The sequence below is a fragment of the Apteryx rowi genome, unplaced genomic scaffold, assembly GCF_003343035.1.
Source record: "Apteryx rowi isolate R43461 unplaced genomic scaffold, aptRow1 scaffold_590, whole genome shotgun sequence".
In the NCBI taxonomy this organism is placed as follows: domain Eukaryota; kingdom Metazoa; phylum Chordata; class Aves; order Apterygiformes; family Apterygidae; genus Apteryx; species Apteryx rowi.
The window spans coordinates 413,189-437,458 of NW_020450861.1; the positions used below are offsets into that span (position 1 = coordinate 413,189).

The window sequence follows — 24,270 nt, forward strand, 5'->3', positions numbered from 1 at the left end:
GGTGGGCACTGGTCCAGGGCAACAGCAGTGCCAACAGTATCAGGGTGGGTCCACTCTGCTCATGGTTTGAGGGTGTCCTCAGCTGTGAAAGATGAAACTGGGGGGTGGGGAGTGTGGGACTGGATGGGACATTTTGTTGGTGCCAGCTGTGTCCAAGCATCGGCAGACAGAAGCTGAGGGAGGTGTCTCAATCCCAACAGTATTGCAATGCAGGAATAGGTATATTCAGTGCAATCCAGCTGGCAAGTTGCAGTGCTGGGTCTCTTTGGATGGTGTTATACTGACCTTCCAACAGTCCCCTCAGATCTGCCCTAAAGTGCAGGGTGTGGGTGCCCATATCAATTTGCTGTAGTCCTATGAAAGCACCCTATTCATTCATTTCCAGACCCAACATCCTGTTCCCCCCACAGCTTAAAGGCCTGCTGGAGTAGGGATGAGAGGTTGCTTTCACACATCTCCCTCTCTCCTCCTCTCTCCTATCTGAAATGACTCCCTCATGCTCCCTTCTTGTCCCCGCCCCCTCACCCCCTCCATTTCGAAGGTACCTTCCTACCTGTCTTCTTCTACTGTGCATCCCCACAACCTTTAAGAATCTTTGGCTGGGTTTTTGCTTTATTGTTTGCTTCTCTTCACCCCACCACTTTTTCCCCCATTGCAAAAAATCCCAAAACCCAAATCAAGCAAACCCAGAATCTCTCAAAGGTGAAACAAGGGTTCAGATGACACACTGACACTGTAAACAGCATTTATTTGCTCCACTGCAGTTCACAGTTCAAATAAGTTTTCCCAACAATATACAGACAGACTCTTTATTCACAGTGGGGATGTGGGGGCAGAATTCACATTGTGGGGGAGCTAAAGTCACTGCACTTGAATATCAATTCTCTCAGGAAGAACCTCAGGAGAATAACTACTTCAGGTAATGGCTGCCTCACCAGCAAGGTGGTGGCTAAGACAGGAGGGAGGAGGCACTCCTGCTTAGTCCTCCTATGCTACTGGTCCTCACGCTTTCAGTCTGCATTATGCAGCTGTATTAACTGACTGTATATTATAAACACTCACCCCTGTCTGGAGGAAAGTCACAGGCCGAGAGCTGTTGCTACAATTGTGCTAATATATACAAAGCTATTTACACAAAAATACCATTAAACATATACAAACTGTTAACAGGCTCTGGCTTTAAGAGGGCCCAAGGGCCAGCCTCGGGGCTTGCAGCTAATCCTGAAGAGCTATCCTGGAAGCATTGTACAGAGATGAAGGGAGGGGGAAGCGAGAGGGTGATGTTGCAAGGAAAGGTGTAAAGAGCAAACCCATGGTAGATCTACCCATCTCCAGGGAAGCTCAAAGTCTTGCCATCACCTCACCACTCACAGGGAAGTGCATGGAAGCAGGAAGTGCACATGTCAGCAGGAGGACAGAAGAGCCATTTGCTGTTCTCACCTCAGCCTGGCTCTGCCTAATGTCAAAGGTCAGGCCTAGAAAGGCATGTTGGGAAAGCACTTTCTAGTGTTACTGCCCTGCAGTATGGGGAGCTACTGGGGCACCAGAGTTGTTGGTTTATGTACGGTCACGTCTATTACAATAAACTTCATGTGGATGCTCTGCTAGTACAACACAGAAGACCGACAGCACACTAAGAGGCACAGTTCAAACCACTAAACCTATTAAGAACAAATGTGCCCTGGGTGTAGTCAGTTCCTGCTGGAACTGCACATTGGGCCAGGCTGGTAAGGGAATGATAAAGTTAAGCCCCCTATAGTGTATGTTCCTATTCCAGGGCTGGTCTGTGCGGTGTTGGTCCCCACTGTTACAGTGGGGAATCCCTCAGGCCGGTATAACTATGGGGTCAAAATGCACAGGAAAGTTTTCCAGTTCTGCCTCTTTGTTTGAGCCTGCATACCCTGAAGCAGTGGTGTGAGAAGAAACAGCCTTTCTGTGCCCAGATCTGGTGTGATCTTTACAGTGCCACACCCACTGGCTGGGATCTGCTGGGAATCTAGCACAAAAGGGCTACAGTGCATTGCAAAGGGGGACTCAGCCCACTGGGCTGCAGTGGGAGAGCGGCAGTGTGATATTACAGTGACACTCTGGGCTCATAAAAAGCTTAGGGATAGGAGAAGAAGAGGTAGAAATGAGATGTGAATCTTTTGCTTCTACATCACCCACATGAACCTGTCTTGAACTTGGGACAGGGAAGAGAAATACACAAGTGCAAGGGCTGGGAAACGGTGTGGGGACCTTCTTTATCTAGATCAGATAATTCAGCCAGAGAGATAGTTTGTGAATTTGGGAACAGAATGGAAAAGAGGGATGAGAGCTCAGAAAAGGTTGTGGACAAGATTAGCCCTACAGGAGCCAGGCAGAGGCTTCTCTTGAATAATATAAAGATTAAAGCAGGTGGTATCCTTTAGTCACACCATCTGCCTTGGGCCATCATGGCCCACCTCAGGCCTAGAGCTTGTTTGACTGACAGGAAATACTGTTTGGACATAAAAAGGGTTTCCTAAATCTTGTTCATAAATTAAACATACAAAAAATATACATATATCATATAAATTGCTATATACATACATACATACATATGTACATATATACACACACACACTGTTCTTTATATGTGTGTGTGTATATATATGTCTATATATGTGTGTATATATGTAAATTCTAAATTCACATTTCCCTGTTACCTGGAAGGAAGCATGCAAGAAGGGCATATGCAGGGGGAGACGCTGAACAAGGTTCCTCTGGTAAAGGACAGGTCTGTCTAGAACAAACCTGCCTCCATAAGCGTTCCCCAGAGAGCTGAAGAAAGTGGAAGTGCTTTTAGCCCCCATTCCCTCTACACAGCAGTTTTCATGGAGACCCACGGAGCAGCTTCCTCTATTCCACCCTGCAGGCCACATGTCCAGCTGAAACCTGAGGAATCAGCAGGCTAGAGCTGGAGAAGGAAAGGGAAACAGAAAAACAAAGTCAAAACCAATGTCATCCAGCCTGGTAGAGAAAAGTGGTACTTCACAGGTCAGCAACTGAACTTATGTATCACCACATGGGGGACATTTGTTTGCCCATGGTCAAAACAAGGAATCTATGCCCCACCTCTCTGTTCCCTCTATGAGTCTCTCAGTCCCCTGTGATCATCATCTGTAGTTCTTTCTAAGGTCCCCTCCTTGTCCAACTGCCAAATTACAGCCAGGCCTCCATCCAGCTTATCCCAAAGGGGTGGTCATCTTGCAAATAGTCTGTATCCCACCCCATAAAAAGCACCTAACTGTGTCTATAGGGAAGAGATTTGATCTCTTTAAACACCTGGATTTCATCAGGGATTCCTGAACAATCTCACCTTGTGAGGAAAATCAACAAATTTCAGCCGGGCAAGAAATCGTCTCACTTCCCCACGGCTGATTTTGGGGGTGGTGTTGTCCTTTAACCACACCATTCGGCCTTGAGTCATCATGGCCCACTTCAGGCCTAGCTTGCTGACTGAGAAAAATCCTGGCTGTTTTTCAGAGGTTGCAGTTGTTGTCACAGTGATGTAAAATGCATCCTTCTGGAGATCATTAATTCCAACTGGTCCATCAGAAAAAGGAGAGAAAATATTGGCGAGGAGTGAATGATTTCTTTCTTCCAAAAGAAATCTCAGTCTATGCTCAGTCAAAACACTCACTGGACTGAGGGTGAATTCAGTCTGACTCTCCAGTTGCATTTACCTTCATTCATCAGGGAAAATGGTTTTAAGGTAATTTTTTTTTCAATGGAAATAAACTGAAATGTAGATCAGAAATAGAAGTTTGTGGTTCCAGGTAACATTTTTGAGTCTCACATAGGAGAGATATATATAGAAGGGAAAACTGGCAAAGCATGGAAGTCAGTTCACCCCAGCCACAGCAGAATGGTCTGTACAGACCTCAGAAATCACAGTTTCTAATAAAGCCTTCTAATAACAATCTTCTATTTGCTCTTGACTGAACTGTGTTTTTGATACAATTTTGATTAGATGTGTCACTATCTAGCAGCATGTCCCTGCCTCCTGGCCTACTGGACTCAGTGCTAGATGAACTGATCTTTTATCTCACATCCTGTCATGCTAAATGGACCAGCTGTTGGCTGAACTGCTTTAGAAGGAGTGCAGGAATCCAACTGGGACTGCACAATTTTGTATAGGTGTTAAACCCAGATCTAGTTTTTCCTAAAAATACATATGTTTAAATATTTTGGACCCCACTTTCAAAAAGGGAGAGGAAGAAGCGGCATAGCTGCTGTCCTAGAGAGCAGGAAGGGATGGCCAACGAAGGCAGAAGTGTATGTGAGGTGAATGAGAAAAGTTTAATAGTGATTCTTCATGCGCTGTGTTAAATCATAGCTCCACAGACAGCAAGGGAATTTCTCTGTTGTAAAACATGCAGGAGATCAAGCTCAGACCTTTCTGTGTTTAAACATGTGCAAGAAACTTGGCGAGTCTTCTATTTGCAAAATTATAGCCTTGGGGCTGGACAATTCAGGAGAAAGAAGAATCTGATTTCCTATTGCTGGCCTACGCTTGGTGGACCTCAGGGTGCTACCTTCAAACGCACAGCTACACCCCATGGTCTCTGACAGCTACCTCTCCCTCCCCCCATATTTATTTGAGCCTATGTAGTCTCTCCTCCATTTGTACTCACCCGCTGATGCAATGACTTTGTCTGTTGCATTGGTGAGGTCCAACAGGACTGTAGGAAAAACAGGATGGAGGAGATAGAGGTGGTGCAACCCTGGGTGCTCAGTTCTGGGACCGGGTTGCTGTTGGAATGAAGAGGAGACAGAAATGTTAGAGTTGGCTAGTAAACAGGATTCCAGCTCTGCCAAAGAAATAAAGTATCTTTCTGACACTGCGCCACCTTAACATGGATCAGACAATCAAAAGATCAACAGTTTTACAGACCTGAAATCCTGCAAACTTTTCTTTCTGAAACAGAATTTGTTTACCAGCCTCTGCCTGACAAGGTTGAGATCTGGCTCTGTGAAAGCCAGCTTGATGGGCCAAGCTAGAATCTGGAAGTTTGGGTCTCCACAGTAACTTGTGTGCCTGTGTGCTGGGAAGAAGGAACACTCTGGGGCTAAGAACAAATTTACAATAGGAAAATTTCAGCATTCCATTAAAAAACCCTGAAATTCCTGCAGAAAGTTTTGGTTTTGTGGAAGCAAACTTTCTGTCAATAAAGCTTTCTGGGGGAGAATTCACATACAAACACACATGTGCAGACTCAGACAAGTCAGAGTGTCAAAGCAAGAGGACAAGATGTCCCTGACAGTCCTCTCATATGGCAAGTTTCAAGTTCAGTTATGTTAAGAATAAAAGACAGAGATAGCACATGCCTCACAGAGAAACCTCAAAGTGAAGAAAGGACATTTGCTCACCAAACTTTGTAACACAGATTGTGCTTCATCAGCCCAGAAGAGAAAAACAGATTTCTTGCCCAAAGTCATCACTGACAGTGCATCAAGATCTTGCTTCTGCCATGGAAATTCTTGATTCCAAACAGGGAGCCCTGATTTGCCGTCTATCACCACCACCTCAAAGCAGAGAAGAGACACAGCATTAACAGGAGTTTAGGTGTGGATGCACAGAGAGCCTCCTCGCACTGGCACTGTCTGTGCTGTCCTCTATCATGCCTGTGGCCACACGGTGGCCAGTATCAGTCACAGAAATGGGAAGACAGAAGCAGGGAATGATCGCCCCATTCAACCCAACCTCCCTCACTCCTATACCACCACAGCCCTTCTGGGCTCCTCTTGTTTTACCTTTTTCTTCCCATCTCCAGTCTGTGCTTGTAGCATGAAGTCCAGGGTTTTGTCAGTACCGAAGTAACCAGGGACAGGCTGGCTGCAAATTTGGACAAAGAAACACTCAGCCCCATGGCAGAAAAGCAAGGATTTCAGATTGAGACAGCACACTTGCTTTCATCTTCCATTCTGCCTCTTACAAAGTCAGGATTTGCCATACTAAACAAGATCTTTCATCCACCAAGAACTGTTCTTACTGGCAGAAGCCATTTGTTGGTGGATTGGAGAAGTGAAAAATCATCAAGTGGTTCATGGTGCTTGTTAGCCATTCTTCAGAGTTCTCTTTGGGGGAAGCATCCCTTGCTGCATTGGGTAGACATCTGTTTATCATCCTGTGGCATGGCTCTGTGTTATTCTTTTCATAGCATGAGAATCTGTACAGTTTTGCTATGGTCATTAAAAAAACAACAACAATACTTTCAAATTCATCATCAGATTTTACCTCCTGCTGGAAGTGTATTTCCCAGGCTGCCTAAGCTGTATGAGGTGGCTGTTAATATACCCAGTACTAATGTCAGCCCATGATTCTTTGTTTTCTTATGGTTGGTGGTTGTACAAACCTTTTTATAATCTTAAGCAGTTTTAATCAGGTCCCCTCTCATTCTTTCCCTTCTGGGCGACATAATATTATTACTTGAATATATCTCTTTATAACTATTTTCTAACCATCTTGCTTGCCTTTGGCTTTCTGAATCTCATCTCTGTCTTCCTCAAGTTCACCACAGCTGGACATAAGGTTCTAAATAAGCACAGATGGTTCTTCAGAGTTCACAGAATCAGAAACTTAAGGCCAAGATGGGATCATCAGACCATGTCTCTTGTTTAAGACAGAGTGGTGTATGTCACCCAATTAACCAAGTATCAGTAGGCTGAGTTTGACTAGATCTATCAGCCAGAAAGGAATGAATCTTGCTGTGGAAAACAAAGATGAGATGAATTCATCACTTCTCCTGACAACCAGTTCTAATGATTAATCTCAGCCACAGAAACATGGCTGCCTTTTTATTTTCTTGAACATGAATGGATTTCACTCAAAGGCACTTGTTCTTGCTATGGCAAGATTAAAATGCCTGTTAGCTTCCATTACTTATACATGCTTATGAACGCACCTCTCAGGCTTCTCTTTGATCATCTAAATCCAATGACTTAAATCTCCCATGCTAATATTTTCCAGCCCTTTCCTCCAATTTTTCCAGCTTCCACTTTAAAATATGTACACCAGAACAGCTCCAGAACAGCAATGCTGTAGCACAGCATTGGCTTGACTATTTATATTTAATGCATTAAACAATGCTATTTGCTTTACAGACCCCTTTGGCAACCAGTACCAATGCTTTCAAGGCAGTATCATGATACGCTCCCATAGCTTGAAAGTGTTCCACTAGTAAAAGGAAGTGGATAGCTCTATACTATGGACACTAACTTAAACACCTCTCTTAAGGTAACACTTCTCATGTCCCTTAGGGGTTACAATCAGTGGCAGTTCCCACAGGCTGAATGCAGAAAAGCACATGTATTTTAGATGCTACCAATCAGCTGACAGATCCCCTGTGCACTTTCTCGAATGAACCAGAAAGCTAAAAATACTTCCTGCCCGACTGTAATCCCCACAGTAACAACCTGCTATTAATCCTCTCTCATCTGAAACATCCATTAACAACACAGTTTTCAACTGCTTACCCAATTTCATGGTCTCTGAACTTTGCCCTTGTTTTGTGACTACTGACTCTCCTTTACGGTCTTTCAGAGATCTTGTCAAAAGCTATCTGGAAATGTAGCACACCTGGCAACAATCAGGTTGTTTTTACTGGAGATTGTTCCCAGGGCTCTGCCTGGCCTGAGCAATGTAGTTGGGACAGGTTTACCCAGGGAAGGAGGAAGCTCTCAGCTGGCTCTGTAAGCGCTGTCTGATGATGACCTAGGTTTGGGCCTCTTGAACAAGAAGAAGCTGTGCCAGCGCCTGAACTCGCTTGGAAGTGCTGGGGTCTTGGTCTGATTCCACTCCCTGGTACAACTGGAAACCAAACGTACGCCCTAGTGTAAACAGGCTGAGCACTAAAGTCTGCTGCGTGCATGACAAGGACAACCCTGCTTGGAAATCTGGGGGAACCAGCTGCCCTTCCAGAAACTGTAGCTTAGCCCTTTCCTCCATGCATCTGTGCAGATATGATTACATGACTGGCCTAAGTAGGGTCAACCCCAGTGAGAAAAGGCCTCAAGGTTGCTGACTCCATCACCAATGCCAGCTCAGGCTCTGCAGTATGCAGTCCAGCTTACTTCCCTTTCACATACTAAGTGCCACATTGGTGACTTGAAAATGCCTCTGGCATTTTTGTCCCTCTGGAGAAATTGCAGAGACCAATTGTGTAAGACACCCTCAAGTCTCCATGTTGTTGTCTGATTCTCTGGTGACAACTCTGAGCTGAATTTGTCCCCCAGCCTGTGTTGCTTAAGCAGGACTTCAAAAATCCTAAAATAAATGCTTGGCCCTCTCTGCTTCTCTATGCTGATCTCAGTCTACCAGATTTTGCCCTAACTCAGAAAAAGCATACAGTAGAGGACTTTAGCACAACAGTCTTGAACAAGATTTTTTAAATTACTTTTCAAACCCTGTCTGGTACCTCCTGTACACATGTTGTACTCTGTCCCTTGGGAGATCATAGAATCAGAGAAAACAGGGCTGGCATGCCGGAACCTGGAATACAGGTTGCCTAGAGAGGTTGTGGAGTCTCCATCCTTAGAGACATTCAAAATCTGACTAAACATGGTCCTGGGCAAACTGCACTAGTTGACCCTGCCTTGAACACAAGGATGGTATGTGACGATCTCCAGAGGTACCTTCCAGCCTCAGCTGTTCTGTGATTCTGTGATTCCATGAATGAAACAGGAAAAGCAGTTTTCAACCCTTCTTGATTTGAACCCCTAGAAATTTTCCAATTAATTAGTGGGCCCCTTTAGAAATTTCATGCATAAAACTGATTTTACAGTATGTATGTACTGGCTTTGCTCAGTCAGCATACACTTACCCTTTAAACTAGACCCCAGACACTCCAGAAGTCTGCAGACTCTGGGCCAAAAACACTTTTAGTCCATCTCCTTGACCCATAATAAGATCAATTAGCCACAAGTCATTCCTAAGGCCACTATTTATCTCCCCCACCCCTTACCCCCGAAGAGTGGGGGACACTCTTTGGGGACATGTATTAGAGTCCTCAAGTGGGGACTCTAATAGAGTGGGCATCTATTTGAGTATCAAATCTAATTTGACAATGATTTCTTTTGCTTAATGACAATCCCATATCTTCCTCCTCTGGATGCTTTTGCCAGTTAGGTAACACTGAGCTAAGAGCTGTTTTCTTTCCTGTAGATAGCAAAGCAAGCACTGTGTTTCCCACATAATTTCCCTCTACTGTGCCCAAATGCCTTTTGCAAATACCTAATACTGGGCAAGCTATATCAACCCATGAGACCTAACAAATTACTTAATTTCCATGTGCGAAATCAGAGGTCAAGGACAAGGCCTAGCAATACTATTTAAAGGTGTGCATCTAGCATATAGACTGTGTGCTGGCTGCCATCAGAGTGCTGACTTTCAACTTTCTAGGAACATTAAGATTTGTGGGCCATACTCAGACACCTTCTCTAAATACTTAACATTGCTAATGCAACTGCTCCTCTCTACTGAGCTGACAATTGGCAACCATGGACAACAGGTGGGCTGAATCATTCACCAGTATTCCCCATGCACCAGTACAGGTTGGGGATTGACCTGCTGGAAAGCAGCTCTGCGGAGAAGGACCTGGGAGTGCTGGTGGACACCAAGTTAAGCATGAGGCAGCAATGTGCCCTTGTGGCCAAGAAGGCCAATGGTATCCTGGGGTGCATCAGGAAGAGTGTTGCCAGCAGGTCGAGGGAGGTGATCCTCCCCCTCTACTTAGCCCTGGTGAGGCCACATCTGGAGTACTGTGTCCAATTCTGGGCTCCCCAGTACAAGAGAGACATGGCACTACTGGAGAGAGTCCAGTGTAGGGCTACAAAGATGATTAGGGGACTGGAGCATCTCTCTTATGAGGAAAGACTGAGAGTGCTGGGCCTGTTTAGCCTGGAGAAGAGAAGACTGAGGGGGGATCTTATCAATGTATACAACTATCTAAAGGCAAGGTGTCAAGAGGATGGAGCCAGACTCTTTTCAGTGGTGCCCAGTGACAGGACAAGAGGCAACGGGCACAAACTGAAACACAGGAAGTTCCATCTGAATATGAGGAAAAACTTCTTCACTGTGAGGGTGACAGAGCACTGGAACAGGTTGCCCAGAGAGGTGGTGAAGTCTCCTTCTCTGGAGATATTCAAAACCCGCCTGGACGCGATCCTGTGCAATGTGCTCTAGGTGACCCTGCTTGAGCAGAGGGGTTGGACTAGATGATCTCCAGAGGTCCCTTCCAACCTCAACCATTCTGTGATTCTGTGAACAGTCTCCTGAACTTAGAGCTACAGTAGCCATGACATTAATGTTGGGTGTCTGAACAGAGCCCCTTATTTGTGATCACTCACAAGCACACATTTTAGCTTGCACAAGCACACAACAGCCATCTGTTCCTTGCTCCCCCTCTCCCTTGCCCTCATTGCTAGCACAGCCATGCACCTGCACACCTCCAGTTCTTAGATTTCTCTGCAGTCTTGGAGAATTCTTCTTGATTGCTTTCTAAGGAGCACATGCTTAACAGCGAAAGACAGAAAATGGAGACATGGAAAGAAATGGGAAAGAAAAAAGTCCCCAGTATGTAACCTGCTAATGTTCTGCATTTCCAGGATCCAGTGGGGCTCCAGGTCCTGTCCCCGCAGCAGGATCAGGCCATCTTTGGTGGTGATAAGCAGATTGCTGCAGTTTGTGTCAGATGCCTTCATCGTCTGCAGGAAGTAAACACCCCCACTGGTAGAAATGGAAAAGAGAGAGGAGACTCCTGTACTCCTTGTATTTGCACATCTCAGCACTAGCTGCCTTTCCACATGGCAATTCATCCTACCTAAGATTTGAATCATTCTTGGAGATAACTGTCTTTCCTCAGTGATAGAGCTGAGCTTCCTAACGTGTGTTCCTCAGTTAAGTGGGCTAAATCCAGGTCTGGGGTCTTCTGAACATCTGAGTTACTGTAAAAAGCATGGAGTTTGGGGCTTCACATTTGCTCCCTTTACTCTTATCCAGGCTGACATTGACAACAACTTGGCAGTAAAGGAGAAGGAGCTGGGAAATCCAGGTCCACAATGCTGTGCAGAAGCTAAACTTCCCAAAGGGACTCCATTAGCTGGGAACACCTTTTTTTCCTCCAGGTATGCATATGGGGTAGAAGAAAGGAACAAGGAGCTGGAGAAGCAAAAGACTCCCTTTTATCATCCACTGCACTTCTCAGTAGGACAACTACCAGGACAGGGAGGGAATAACAGGCTCTCTGGAATACTGATATCAATCAGGCAATGAGAAGAAGGGCAGTATTAAAGTAGGAGGGACCATCTCTAGGAGTATTAGGAGGTGCCCACTCTCCCCTTCCTCTCCTAGCAGAAGCAGGACGACGAGTTCATCTCCTACCTGTAAATGTCGATGAGCTCTGACAGGTTGACAGATCTGCGTTTTTCCCACTCTGGCTCCTCCTGCTGCAGCATTGCAGGGAAGCTGTCCCGGTTTCTGGCTTGGGTAAAGATATCCCTCAGGGCAACTGCTTGAACATTACCTGTCAGGAAAGGTACAGATGAAGAGTCTTGCCTGCAAAGGTTAATGCCCCAATAGCACAGAGAGCCCTTGGGATCACTGGGGTTATGGTCCAGGGCAAATAAAAACCCAGAGCTGGGACTTCCCTGGCATGATGTGCCATGGGCAGAGTTGGCTTTGGGAAACTCCACAGTATTCCAGGCTAGCCCATATTGGTGCTCCTGTACTCTCCCATATCATGGCAGTGATATTCTTTCCCAGACTGTTTACTCCCAGCTTTTACAGTGGAAGGCATGGTAGACACATCCCAGGGATGTTCTGGGTTACTTTAGGTAGAATTAATGTTTTCCTAGTAAGCAGAAGCACTGGAGAGCCACAGTGCATCTTACCAAAACCAAATAAGATGTAGATGGCTCCCTGGCTGGTGATGTGGACTTGGGGACCAATCACTTTCCCTTCTCCATTGGTGCTGTACTTCACAGGCCCACCCAAAGCAGTCCCAGTCTTTCCTGACACCAAGATAAAAAACACATCGGGCTGCAAAGAGAGAGAGAGATGAAGAGATTTCTGGCAGTGCTTTCATGCATTTGAGCTCTCAGAAGATTTCCTGGCCCCACAGCATGAAGCACCACTGCTCTCTCCCTCCACAGCAAGGCCTAGCAAGTGGTGTCTTCCTCTTTGCTCAGTCTGGCTTCCTGGAAGTCTTACATTCACGCTTTTCTCTTGGCTGCAAAAGCATCAAAGATAGAAGGGACTTCAAAAACTAAGCTCTTCTAACAACATTAATGCCAGAACTGTGGGGAGGGATGAGCATAGAGGAAATCTACATCAGCATTAATCACACAAGTGCTTCTTTCCTACAGATAATCTGAGTGCTCCTTTCTCCAAGGATCTCAACATGGCTTCCTACACTGCTGCTAAACATTCACTTCAAACCAAGTATCTGCTGAAGGAAAACAAATAATTCTCAAATCTCAGCCAGTCATAAATAATGACCCTTCTCTCCATTTCCACCTGAAAAGAAATGTGGATAGAATCACTATTGTTTGATCCCACTGCTCTGACCCACTGAAAGAAGGAGGGTGCTTTTCAGGGAAATCTAAGGGAAGAAAGATTACCTGCCTATGGGCTCTTGCATCCCCTATTACAGCCTTTCCACACCAGGCTCCCTGTTCTTCCTCTAGATAGTCATGGTCCTTTCAGACCGTGCCCAGGGATATGCTGTACCTGTGTCTCTTTGAGGGCCAGAACAACAATATCCCCAACCCCATCTCCATCTACATCTGGAAGTGTGGCAGCCGGTGCAGCCAGGATCCCATTTGAAAGGTGGATGGAGTTCAGTGTCCAGATGGTCTTGCCTGCAGGAGGAACAGGATGAAAGAGACCTGCAGCATTTGGGGAACTGGTGAACATCCCCAGAGGGTTCCACAAAACCTTCTTGAAGGAGGAAAAAAGAGAGCTTGTTTCCCAATTCCCTGAGAACAGGAAAGATAAGCCTACACACTATGGCAAGCTGCACTCTCTCATGGTAGGAAACAAAGTTTTTCCCCCAGCATTTCTTCAGATTGGCTTTGAGTCTTGCCTCAGTACCACTGTGGTTCCCTTCTGGTATCACTCTAGACAGACTTAAGCCCACAACACTTCCTGAAGTAGCAAAGAACATTTGAGGTTCACTCTTGGGAGGAAAACCTATATAAGAGTGCTGCTCTGCAGGACAGCAGTTGTTTTCCTCAGCCAGCAGGAAAGCCTATTGGTGGATATCAGGAAAGGGAACAGATGGGCAGTTCTGATATTCAAAGTGCAAATCTGTGTCTCAGTTAAATTCCCAGCAGCAAATAGCCACTCCAGCATGGCATGCTCACTCCACCTTAGGGTGAAAGCGTGTTAGCAGACATGATGTCAAATGGTTCAGCAGTCCAGCTGGGACCCAGATGTAAACTCAGTAAAACCTGATGTACAAATTGTTAAATTAACTTAAACACCCAAAGAAGGCAAAGTGAAATTTGATACTTTTAGTTCTTGGAATTCCTTTGCCAAGACTTCTGCTTTCTCAACCAAGGTTTAAAAATGCTTCTCCTTTTCTTCTGCTGTATGGGATAGAGCTCACCCTTGCATGACAAAGGAAACCAAAGGCCAGTCCTGCAAATGCTTATGCACATTATTAACACTACTACTACTGTTAAAGGAGACAGCCTATTGTCCTGACCATACAAACACTGAGCTGAGAGAGTAATCTGGTACCTAAAAACATTTGAAAATTAAGTGGTGCTGCTCAATTGACTGGGTCTGTCACTTCAACTCAATGTTTCTTATGTGTCTCCATTCTTTGTTCTGATTCCAAAAAACATTCTCCTGTACTCACTCATGATTGTTTCTGCCGGTTAATTAATGTGGTAGGACAAATAGCAATCAGAGAATGGATATGCACATGATCAGCATGATTAAAAATGCAATATTGATTCACATCTAACCAGTTCTTCTATGGGGCTAATTTCTCTGGAAGGTTTAGTTGGCTGCAGTACATGTCCTTAAATAATTTCTTCAAGAATGTTGTTCAGTTTTTAGTGTTGTTACGTAGGTGCTGAGGATGTAGTTACAGCTCAGTACTGATGAAAACAGCCCTTATAGATCCTTTAGGCCATGAAGATGCTACAGGATGATATTAACACTTTGAAATGGTCTTAGATTGTAAGAGGAAGATGCTGCCACAGAGCAGCAATGGCTTGGATTCTCTCTCATCCTGTGTAACTAGAAACTCATAAGCGTTTAGACCCTTTCCTGTGTGTCATTACTTAACAGACACCATGAAGTGTCAGCACTGAATTATTCTTGCTTATTAGTCCTTTAAAGAAAAGAAAGAAGCAGCATCTTTCTAACACGCTGGTATTTGACTTTACCTGTGGAGGCACTGAGAAGGCTGAGGAGTTTAGATGTTCCTGTCACAAGGCAGACAGGCTCTGCAGGTGCTCCCAGCAACAGCCCTTTGCACTGCACACTCAGAGTCTCCTCAGGAAGGTGGATGGACCACAGGTTGCTGCCATTCATACCAGAAAGGGCCATCACAGTCACTGAAGGTCTAGAGACACCTGGAAGAGACAGGAGGGAGAGAGTGAAATCCCTAGGCATCAAAGGCTAGGTCCATACTGCCTTTGGTCCTTGTGCTTCAGTTCCAACTCTAGCTTCTGGAACTAAGCAGCACAAGCCAGCTACATCAACACTGCCTGAAAGCAAAGGTCAAATCCCACACCATGGCTGAGTCTCTCTGCCTGTGGTGCCTAGCAGTGACCTCCAGACAAGAGTTGGTGTGTGAGCCAATAGGACAGATAACCATGGAGGCTGGACCTGAGCTCAGCCATGAGATGTGGTCAGGTGAGCGCAGAGGAACCAAGATCCTCCTGGGGCCAGTTTGCTCAGTTGTGCTGATTTCCTGGTATGAAACGCATTGCTGTCCACACTAGGCTCCTGATACTTCTGATCCTTTCTCCCTCAATCCAACGGTTAGCACTGAGGGGAAGCCTTAAGTGATTCACAGCGCAGCAGCCTTCTCTTGCAAAAGGCCTAGGTCATCTGTATTTCTGGGGCAGAAGGTGATGGACAATCTGAGTGCTTTTTCTTTTGTTTTCCAAATGATTTTTAGTGTTTTGAAAAACAGACCGACTGCAAGAAATTGATGTAACTTGGGGTCTTTTCCTAATTCACCAGGTAGCGCAATCCATAATCCTCCCCAGAATGGAAATCATCTGGCTCATGCTGAGGGGGTGCCTCAGCCCAAATTCTTATCATTGGGTAGGTAGGGACCAAGAACACCTAAATCCTCAGTGAAGCTCCTAGCCCTTGTGCACGTGGGTTGGATAAGCTGCTAATGATGCCATAACTTAGTCCCTCAGGTACTACTCAAAGCTTATCCATACCAGGCACTGTATGAGCACTCTGAGCACAAGCTACTGGAGGGCTGATGTCCAGTAGTGTTGGTGTAGGATTGTGACATGCTGACACCTGCTTTTTGTCTCCCAGCATAGCTATAGCCCAGGGTGCAGCTATGTATGGTTAATTCCAACACCTGGAGCATGCTGAGAACTGTACGTACGTCTATGATGGAAGATAAACAAAATGCAATAGCAAAATACAGAGCAGAAGGACAATCTTTACAAACTGAATGCAGCCTTTATGTCAACAGTATCTCTCTCTTTCTTTTTTTTTTTAACCTACTCTACACAGTTTTCTCTTTGCCTGTGGGTTTCTTTCTGTAGGATTTTCTGTGAAATACTCAGGGTCTTGCTTGGGCCATGGAAGAGCAGCATTTTCCCTTTCCTCTAACTATTTTTTTATTATCCTGCTCCTTGCAGAGCCAAGGCACTGAATGTATTGTCATTTTTCTCCCACAAGAGTTCTCTTCAGGCTGTGCAATGTGTTCTTGCTCCTGAACATGTCTCTGGGACTGAGCAGATTTCACATAATCTGAGGTGAAGCCAGGCTAGGGAGATAGCAAGCTCCAGGACTTCAGAAACTATGAGCAATAGTACACCACCAGACTCGGCAGCCCCTATACGACAATGCCGGATATCAGTAGACTGCTGATCTGTTGTGTGAGAGTTAGCAGAGAAAGTGAAAGTAGCCAGGAGGAAGTAGCAGGGTGATCCCTGCTACAAAGCCAGGCACACTAGCTTCCCCACCATCAGGCAATCTATTGACCATGAACTAACAGCTCCTGTCTGGAGCCTGGCAAGGGTATGGAGTGCCCTGGAGACAGGAGGCAGGAGGGGGAGGATGTCTCCTGCAGCACCAACCTGCAGCTGCTTTAAAAAAACAACAGAATCACTACATTAAGAGAAATTTGTCCAGCCTTCTTAGGCCCCAGGGAAGACAGGGAATCAGAGCAGCTACGGGGGAAAACATCCATCATCCTCCATGCTGGCAAGCAACTGAGTAGTTCAGAGGAACCAGAGCGCTCCAACTGTCAGCTCTGCCATCACTGCTCCTATCTCCAGCTACCTTAGTAATGGCCAGGACACTAGACTAGAAATCAGAAAAGAGAGGTACTGGTCCACACTCTGCCTCTGGATCTCATCTGTGACCTTTGTCGAGCCGCTTCCCTTCTCTACACCTCCACCTCCTTGCCTGTAAAATGGAGATAGTGAGACTGAGCTCTTTTGTGAGGGGCTTTGAGAGCTACCAAAGGAAATAAAACTTTTTCCTAATTGCTATTTGTAGTGTGATGTTTTTCTGGTGCCTTCACCCCTGCCCCCAAATCAAGTGCTGCTCAAATACAGGACAAAGAGATGGATTTGCCTTGGATAGATGAGGGGAAATAGATGGCTCTGACCAGAGAGGAATGGGAGCACAGTCTTGAAATGAAAATTATGAGCAGCATGACAAAGCACAGGTATGGCACAGCAGCCATTTTAAGGAAATCTGAAAAGGACAATGTGGTGGCTTTGCAAGTTGCAGAAACTTTTTCCAGGCGTAACAGGAATATGCAAATGTCTGTACTGAAAATTACAAGAAGCAGAAAGGGAACGGAAAGGAGCTGTGGTGCTTACCCATGACGCTGGCATTCATCAAGGCTGTGAAGACGATGAGGATGTCAGGGAGCCCATCACCATTGACATCACACAGCTCCAGTGGGGATAACACACCACCTGCAACAGTCAAGAGAGGATCACCACACTGTTGTCAAAACGGCCACCACACCCAATGGCCATATCAGGAGCTGAGGGCTGGCGCAAAGGAAGAGACTCATGGATAGACGAGCCTCATGGAGTCTGTTAGGTAACTACCAATGCCTGACAGCTCCCACCATGGCTAGATCTTTCATTGCATGGAAAAGCAGAGACCCAGCATCTGGGTCAGAGAAAGGAAAGGGAAAAAATGGAGGAGCTGATAGATAAAGACGTCTGCTTCCCACCTCACTCTCTGAGGTGATGTGGGAACCACACATCTTACCAAAGACTCAGATTTAGAAGCTGGGGGCAGAAAGAAGGGAGGGAGAGACATATCTAGACCTGGCAGAAATTATTTCACAAACCACTGTTACTTTGCTGCAAAGGTCAGAATGGGAGACACTTTAGAAATGTTACCAATGGTCTGTATAGAATGACAAAAGATCACAAATGTTGATTTATGGATTCGAGCAAGGCAAGAAGACAAAAGAAATAAGGTCAGTTGAGCCAGTCAGGAGACACAAAGACTTCTGTCCCTCTCCTCCCAAGCACACCCACACACTTCAGTGTGGAGGTGCTGGTGAAACACAGGAACTAGAGAGGGAGGCAAAATGTTTTAAAGTGGTCTGGGCCATCTCTATCTGGAACACAGAGTACCATCCAGGCAAAAAGGCAGGATGGGAGAAAAGTCAAAAAGCTTTTTGGTGTTGACAGAAACAAGATTTGGTGGCACTGTTATCTACTGATGCCAGATCTCACAGGCCTCAGCTTGAAGAGTGAGCAGGACACAGCCTCCTGTGTGTTACCTCAGAGCATCTGCGGTGGTGAGGAAAGGTCTCTGCTCTGAGCTGGCTCTCCCAGATAGGTCTCTCCCGCTGATGCCCAGCCTGGGAGCTGCCACCTCCCCCATGCCAGATGCTGCTCCTGGAGGTTTCTCACCTGCTCCCTGACCTAGGTTGCGGTTCCAGGTGTTATGCAAGTCTCTAGGGGGACAGGGAATTAGAAATGCACACACCAACACCAGAATCATTGAGATCACCACAGTGAGCAAAAAGACTGCTGTGCGCAGGTAAGGCATGAGGGAGGGAGCAGCCTTCTGCTCTAAACTCCCAGCTGCCTCTGCAGGATAACCCTCTGGTGCGCTCTCTGACGTGTGCTGCTTTGTCATCCCAACCTCCACATCGGAGTCAGGGTCCTGCACCTCCTCGGGAGGGCTCTTCCCATTCTTGACCCCCCCATTCTTCTGTATGTTAAGCACCAGGTCATCTTCACTTTCATCACTATCGGCCTGAGTGAGGGGATCGTATTCCCCAAGGTCCGGGCTCTTTTTTCCTGAGGAAAGAGATAGAGAAAGATAATAAAGCATTAGCTCCTTGCTTTTTCAGAGTCTCAGTGGAGAAAAGGCTGCAGGGGAGAGCAATGCAGAAGGGAAGACAAAGCAGTCTGAATTTTGAATGGATCCAAGGGAGAGATGTAAGAGGAAAAGCAGAGTCTGTCTAGGTTTCAGAGTAGCAGCTACAGGAGAAGCAATGCTAACAGTTTATTTCCCCCAAATAAAGATATACATATATAAATATACATATATGCACATATATGTACATGTAATCCATGATTTATTTAATTCCCTTTAATATTTTCCTGTTCGGTAATGAGACACACTGATGTGAAGTCATGCTTAACCCTCTCAGTACCTAAACCTCAACACTCTCTTGACTTCGGACTCTGAACTCCTTTAGCATTTGCCAAGCTCTAATCCACTCACTTTCCCCTGTTCCTCCTGCCTGTTCGAAGCAGCACTGTTGCATTTTCTGTCCTGCTTTGCAAGGGAGAGAAAGGCGACAGTAGGGCTTGAGCACTGTGTACCATTTCTCAGCAGCATTGGTAAAAAATGGGTATCAACTCCTGAAGGTAAGAGTAAAGTAAGTGATTTTGTCCTTTTGGGTGAGTAACATTCTGGTTTCCAAAGGGATCAAGGTTGCTCCCGTAAGATGCTACCTTCTCTGCATGGCTCAGCACTGTGAGAGGGAGCGCTCCAGCCCCAGCAGTAGGAAACCTCAGTGCCCCTGCCCTGTTCCTGCTCCCACCAGCACTGACAGCATGGGCTCAGCCTTGCTGAGACATTATGGCACTGACGCCTTCAGGTGGTGGTATAGGAAAGTAGCTTAGCGCTAGGGAGCTTTTCACCTCCTGCCATGATGCCAGTGCTGCCTGACACACGGACAACTTCTCCCCCAAGCCCTAGACAGCAGCAGGGACAGGGATGAGGGCAGGTGCAGAGCCTGGCTGTACACACTGGCACGAGGCCAGTGCCATCTGCTTACGGTGGGGGGGGGGGGGAACAAGATCATGCAATCTCACTGCCCTGAGTTACGAGTGGAGGATCATGTCTGAGGGAGCTGCCCTGAGCTACCAACCTGGGCATGGAGCCATGGCTACTGCTCTGAGGTTTGCAGGGACTCAGTCTATTTCTCTCTCTCTCTCTCTCCTGCTCCAAGGTGGGCCTTTGCTACTCCAGACATCCGTCTCGTTTGCCTAAAGCTGACCTGAGCCAGGAGCTAACTTGTGCCTGAACGTGCTTAAAGTAATGTATGCAAGGCATAAATAACAAGCAAAAATACACAGGTTGTAACCACTCTCAGACATTAAGATGATGGGAAGGCTTTACCAAGTGGAAATTAAAGGGTTCTCCTCATTATTCTTACTATACTAGGTTATACACCTTATTTTCCTGTTGAAGGTAGTATCACAGTTACACGTATACTGTAATATCCAGATAGTGCAACACACTAGAATCTATTTTGCAGCATTTGGATATCATTTCTTTACCTGAAACATTCAAGTAGCCTTAAAGGCAGTCTTAAAACAAAAGACCAGCAAACCATCAGACATATCTGAACTTTGCCCACTGTCTCATGAAGGGGAGTGTGTGTGGGGGGCTTCCCGTCTCACTTGGAAATGGTGTTTAGTTTCAACTTTAGGATGTAAGAAAAACTGTCAATCCCGGTAAAGGCCAAATGCCCCATTATAAGTTCGAGCAAGTAGGGCAACACACCTATACTTAATAGAGGGAAATAAAGATAGCCAGTTAGATCACGTATCTAAATTGGGATCTTCTTTTTCTAACTATGTGTTTCCACAAGACTTGCATCAAAACAACCCAGTGCATACACACACTCCAAAAAGCTGTGCCTGGTGGAGGTAGAGAGCCCAACTAAGATACTAATTCCTGTGGAACAGGTGTATCCCTGCCCAGCACTGCACTGTGTCACACAGATGTGTCCTGTAACAGCATGCATACAGAGTAAGTGCATTTCGGGAAGAGTCTTGATAACCAATCCGCCTTGGCTCCATCCCACGTGCAGCACAGAACCTTGCCGAACTCAGTGGTACACAGCGCTCTGCTCACAGAGATTGCAGTGAGAGAGAAGTGTGGCTTTCCCAGATGTCTACATACAGTGGGGCTGTGCTGACAAGTTGCTGAAAGACAATTCAGCGAAAACTAAAAGTTCCACCGAGGACTTGATGGCAGGGTATTTACAGCATCTCACTACAGATCCAGATGTGCCAGTTCAAGCCAGGTCAGCATAGTACGAAAAGCTAATGATGCTGGCCCAAGAGTAAATGGGTATTTTAGCCATTTGTCCTGGGAAGTCAAAGGTAGACAGTTCCCATGTTAACCACATTGCTCCCAGTTTTGGAAAGCACGGTGCTTGAAACATGTTAGCCCAAAAGCAAACTTACACTTCAGAGAGACTGTGATTTATTTAGTTATTTTAATTCCAGATAATCAACCCAGAGGACTGAAACTGCTCTTCGTCTTTGGGGCAACTAAAAGCATTGATAGGAATGAGCTTTATTTTGAACAGTTTCATTTTGCATCTCTAAGAGACAAAACAGACCTTGAAACTGAGGCTCATCTGGTCCTTGAACTAGCTGGGATAAGATACTGGGAGATCTACAGTGGTGTCAATCACCACAGATGTCCTGTAGCAGGGACACCTTTCCTGCCAAGAACCATTTAAGAATCCCAATCCATTTGTCAGAGGCTAAAAATGGCTACATAGGCTACACAGTAATAACTTAAGGCTTTTAGTGATCTGCATAGGAAAGGTGCCATTGATTTACAGGAGAACTATAAGGCACTAAGCTGTTCAGTCTTATTTAACATCTAAGCCCGATCAAGAACCAGAAACTGAGATTCTTCCTATCTTTTCCCAAAAGGCTAGATGGTACCCTTACAAGGCACACCCACTCAGTAAAGTCAGGCATGAAATGCAGTGCTGCTCTTTAAAGCCAAAAATAGGGAAGATACTGCCCTTTAATAACAGCTGTTGGAGTGCTCACCTAGGATGTGGGAGACCCAATTGCATATCTAATCTCAGTGAATGCAAACCTTCATCTCCCACTGTTTGGAGAGTGCCCTAACAAGCAATCTGTAGCTGTTCTGGGAATGCGCTGGGAGGGCTGGCAAGGGCGTGCTCAATCCAGCCTCTTGAGGCTGTTCGATGGTGCAGAGAATAAATAACTCATGATTCACCTGGCTGAAGAGAGAGAGCAGAAGGAATGCAACTCCATCGGAGTTTTAGTTCACTTGGTGTAGGAAGAAGAGATACAATATCTGGTTTCCACTAATCACTCCCAAATGATTTTTAAACAGAAAAGCATAAACAGGGAGACATAAATAACAGTATAGGGTGTGTGAAAACAAGGGCAGTGTCACATCATGCGGAGAACTATGATTTATCAAGAAACACTCCAGAAGTCAAATTTGTTCCTTTCAGGTCAACTCTAGGACTCAGGCTGGGGGAAAGACTGTTTGTCCATCAAGAGATAGCTGAAACTGCTTTTGTTGTAAGAGATCAGCTGTCAGAAAATCCTGTGAAATTTTCAGCTTTCCAGTGATAAAACAGTGGTTCCCAGTCAATGGCCTGTGGGTTACAAGCAATCTGAGGAACACTTGCTTTTGGTCTGTGGCCAAGTTACTGGTTATGTGGCCCTGGATTTTTGTTGACAGCAACTGGAAGAGAAAGTAAATACTGAAGAGGGAGATTTTCAAAGGCAGAAAGGAGAGAAAATGCCCCCAATTTTTTGACTTTCAAGGGCAGTTGAATCCAAATTGCACTTTATGCCTTTGAAAATCCCCTATGCATTTGCCTAATCGTACTTTTTGCACAGGCAGCTCTTTGGCTATTGCAGCAGTACAATGAGACCTTTCGTAGAAGAAAAGATGAATCATGTGATCATGAACTGGAAAGGAGGCATCTGTGAGGTGATCTGTGTTGGAATCAGGTCCAGCTCATAATGAAATATTCTTTTCTAGTGCTGACAACTTGAAAGATATTAAACTGTCATCAGTTGTTTTACTTACTGGAAAGGCTTTTCTTTGCACTCGCTTTGGAATGAAGAGAGCAAATCTTGGACTTTAGACAAGTGCAACTTTCAGTGCATTATCCCAATGATGACCTATTGCTATCTAGTTTTAGTATCCTTTGTACTTGATTCAGGTTTCTGTTTTTTGTTTTTGTTTGTTTTTTGTTTTTAGTTGGGAGTTGGCAGGCAGCAGTCATGGGGTACAGCAGACACATTTCTAAGCCCGTGGGGAGATACGTTGCCACATATTGATGTAATTAATTTAATGAGATGCAGCAGAAAAAACAGCTATAGGAATAGGCTTTCTGCCTTCTCATTGCTGTTGAAAGCTGTATTTTTAGAGATGTAATCACAAAAGCAAGATATCAGATACACAGTTTAACCTAAGGATTGACAGAACTGTTTTTTTAACTGCAGCTGCAAGGCCTGTGCTTGTTTCCAAATCAGTGCCTCCCAACTGCAGACACCAAATAGATCATCCCAGCTCTAGAGATCCAGGAGAAGATCTGTACTTGTCATTGTACAGTTCCGCATTTCCTAATGAACTTCTTGTAGACACATTCCTTTCCAATTAGCCAAACAAGTCTTTCATAACCAGGAAGAAACTGAACAGCAAGCAAAACTTCTTAGAGCATAAAACACTACATAAATTAAAAAATGACAGTAGAGGACCACCTATATGGATTGCTAAATGTTGTTGCGCAGGGCCCTGCAGACATTACTGTGACCTTCATGGACTGATGGAGGAGGGAAGCCCCTCCGGCTCACTGGCTTCTGCTCCAAAGCCCCCACGGGAGCTGCAGGAAGATGACAGTGCTGATGACAGGGACGAGCCCACGCCCCAACATCTGGGTGCTGCTTTAGTCCCGAGGTTGTCCTCAAGGCAAGAAGTGGCAAGGAGGGATGATGAGGCACCTCCTGACTGGCGTTATGCAGCCATGTGCACTGGCACCATCTCCAGCAGGATCCTGCCAGTCCATCCTGCAGCCAATAACAAACTCAAAAGATCTGGTTTCCCTTGGGTATTTTTGTTCCCTTTTATACTCCTCGCTGAAGAGGACGGCTGCTGTACTGCTGTTCACTGCCTTATCTTTGAAAGATCTGATTTTCCCAAACAATAGTCCCTCATGCTTGAATATCCTTTCATCTTGCTGAAGACCTTTGGCTGAAAATTATCCCCATGTATTAGGCAGACTTTAAACATTAACCTGGATAACTGCAATGACATATACTGAGTTCCCGGCCTGGTTTTGCAGGGTAAATAGTGACAAGAGCACGCAAGGGTGGATCAGACACGGAGCAACTTGTCTTCGGCGCTGGGGGCGGCAGTTGAGCCCTCGCACTCGCTCCCCCGCCGCCCAGCAGCGCCCGGCGCGCCCCGGCCCGGCTCGACGCCCGCCCCCGGCCCGCTCCGGCCACGCCAACCCCCGCAGGCTGCCCCGCCGCCTCCGCCCCTCACCGGCCGCATCGCCATGGCAACGCCCCCCCCTCCAGCGGGGGTCTCGGCACTGCCCCCCCCGCTGGGGGGCCGGGACGCCGCAAGGGGGAAGACCCGGATGTGGCTGCCCCCGCGCCCCTCCCTCACGCGGGGAACGGACCCCCTTACCTGGCAGCTTCAGCGCCCGGGAAAGCACCGTAGCCATGCTGGAGAGGCTCAATGCGCATGCGCGCCGCCTCCCCTCTCCCCCGCGCTTTCCTGCTGCCTGCTGGGAAATG

At 46.1% G+C, this 24,270-nt stretch overlaps 1 protein-coding gene across 1 annotated transcript; it reads right to left on the bottom strand.

The window, feature by feature from the left end:
• Nucleotides 1–728: 728 nt before the first annotated feature.
• On the bottom strand, nucleotides 729–24,236 carry FAM234B (family with sequence similarity 234 member B). The gene is made up of 13 exons (XM_026082757.1): nucleotides 24,161–24,236; nucleotides 18,124–18,516; nucleotides 17,065–17,163; nucleotides 14,422–14,610; nucleotides 12,752–12,882; nucleotides 11,914–12,061; nucleotides 11,405–11,546; nucleotides 10,607–10,750; nucleotides 5,779–5,860; nucleotides 5,395–5,550; nucleotides 4,659–4,776; nucleotides 3,341–3,567; nucleotides 729–2,938 (listed from the first exon to the last, which is right to left on the bottom strand). Exons 1-13 carry the CDS (start codon nucleotides 24,195–24,197, stop codon nucleotides 2,933–2,935), a joined length of 1,872 nt encoding a protein of 623 aa, XP_025938542.1. The 5' UTR covers nucleotides 24,198–24,236; the 3' UTR covers nucleotides 729–2,932.
• Nucleotides 24,237–24,270: the final 34 nt, after the last annotated feature.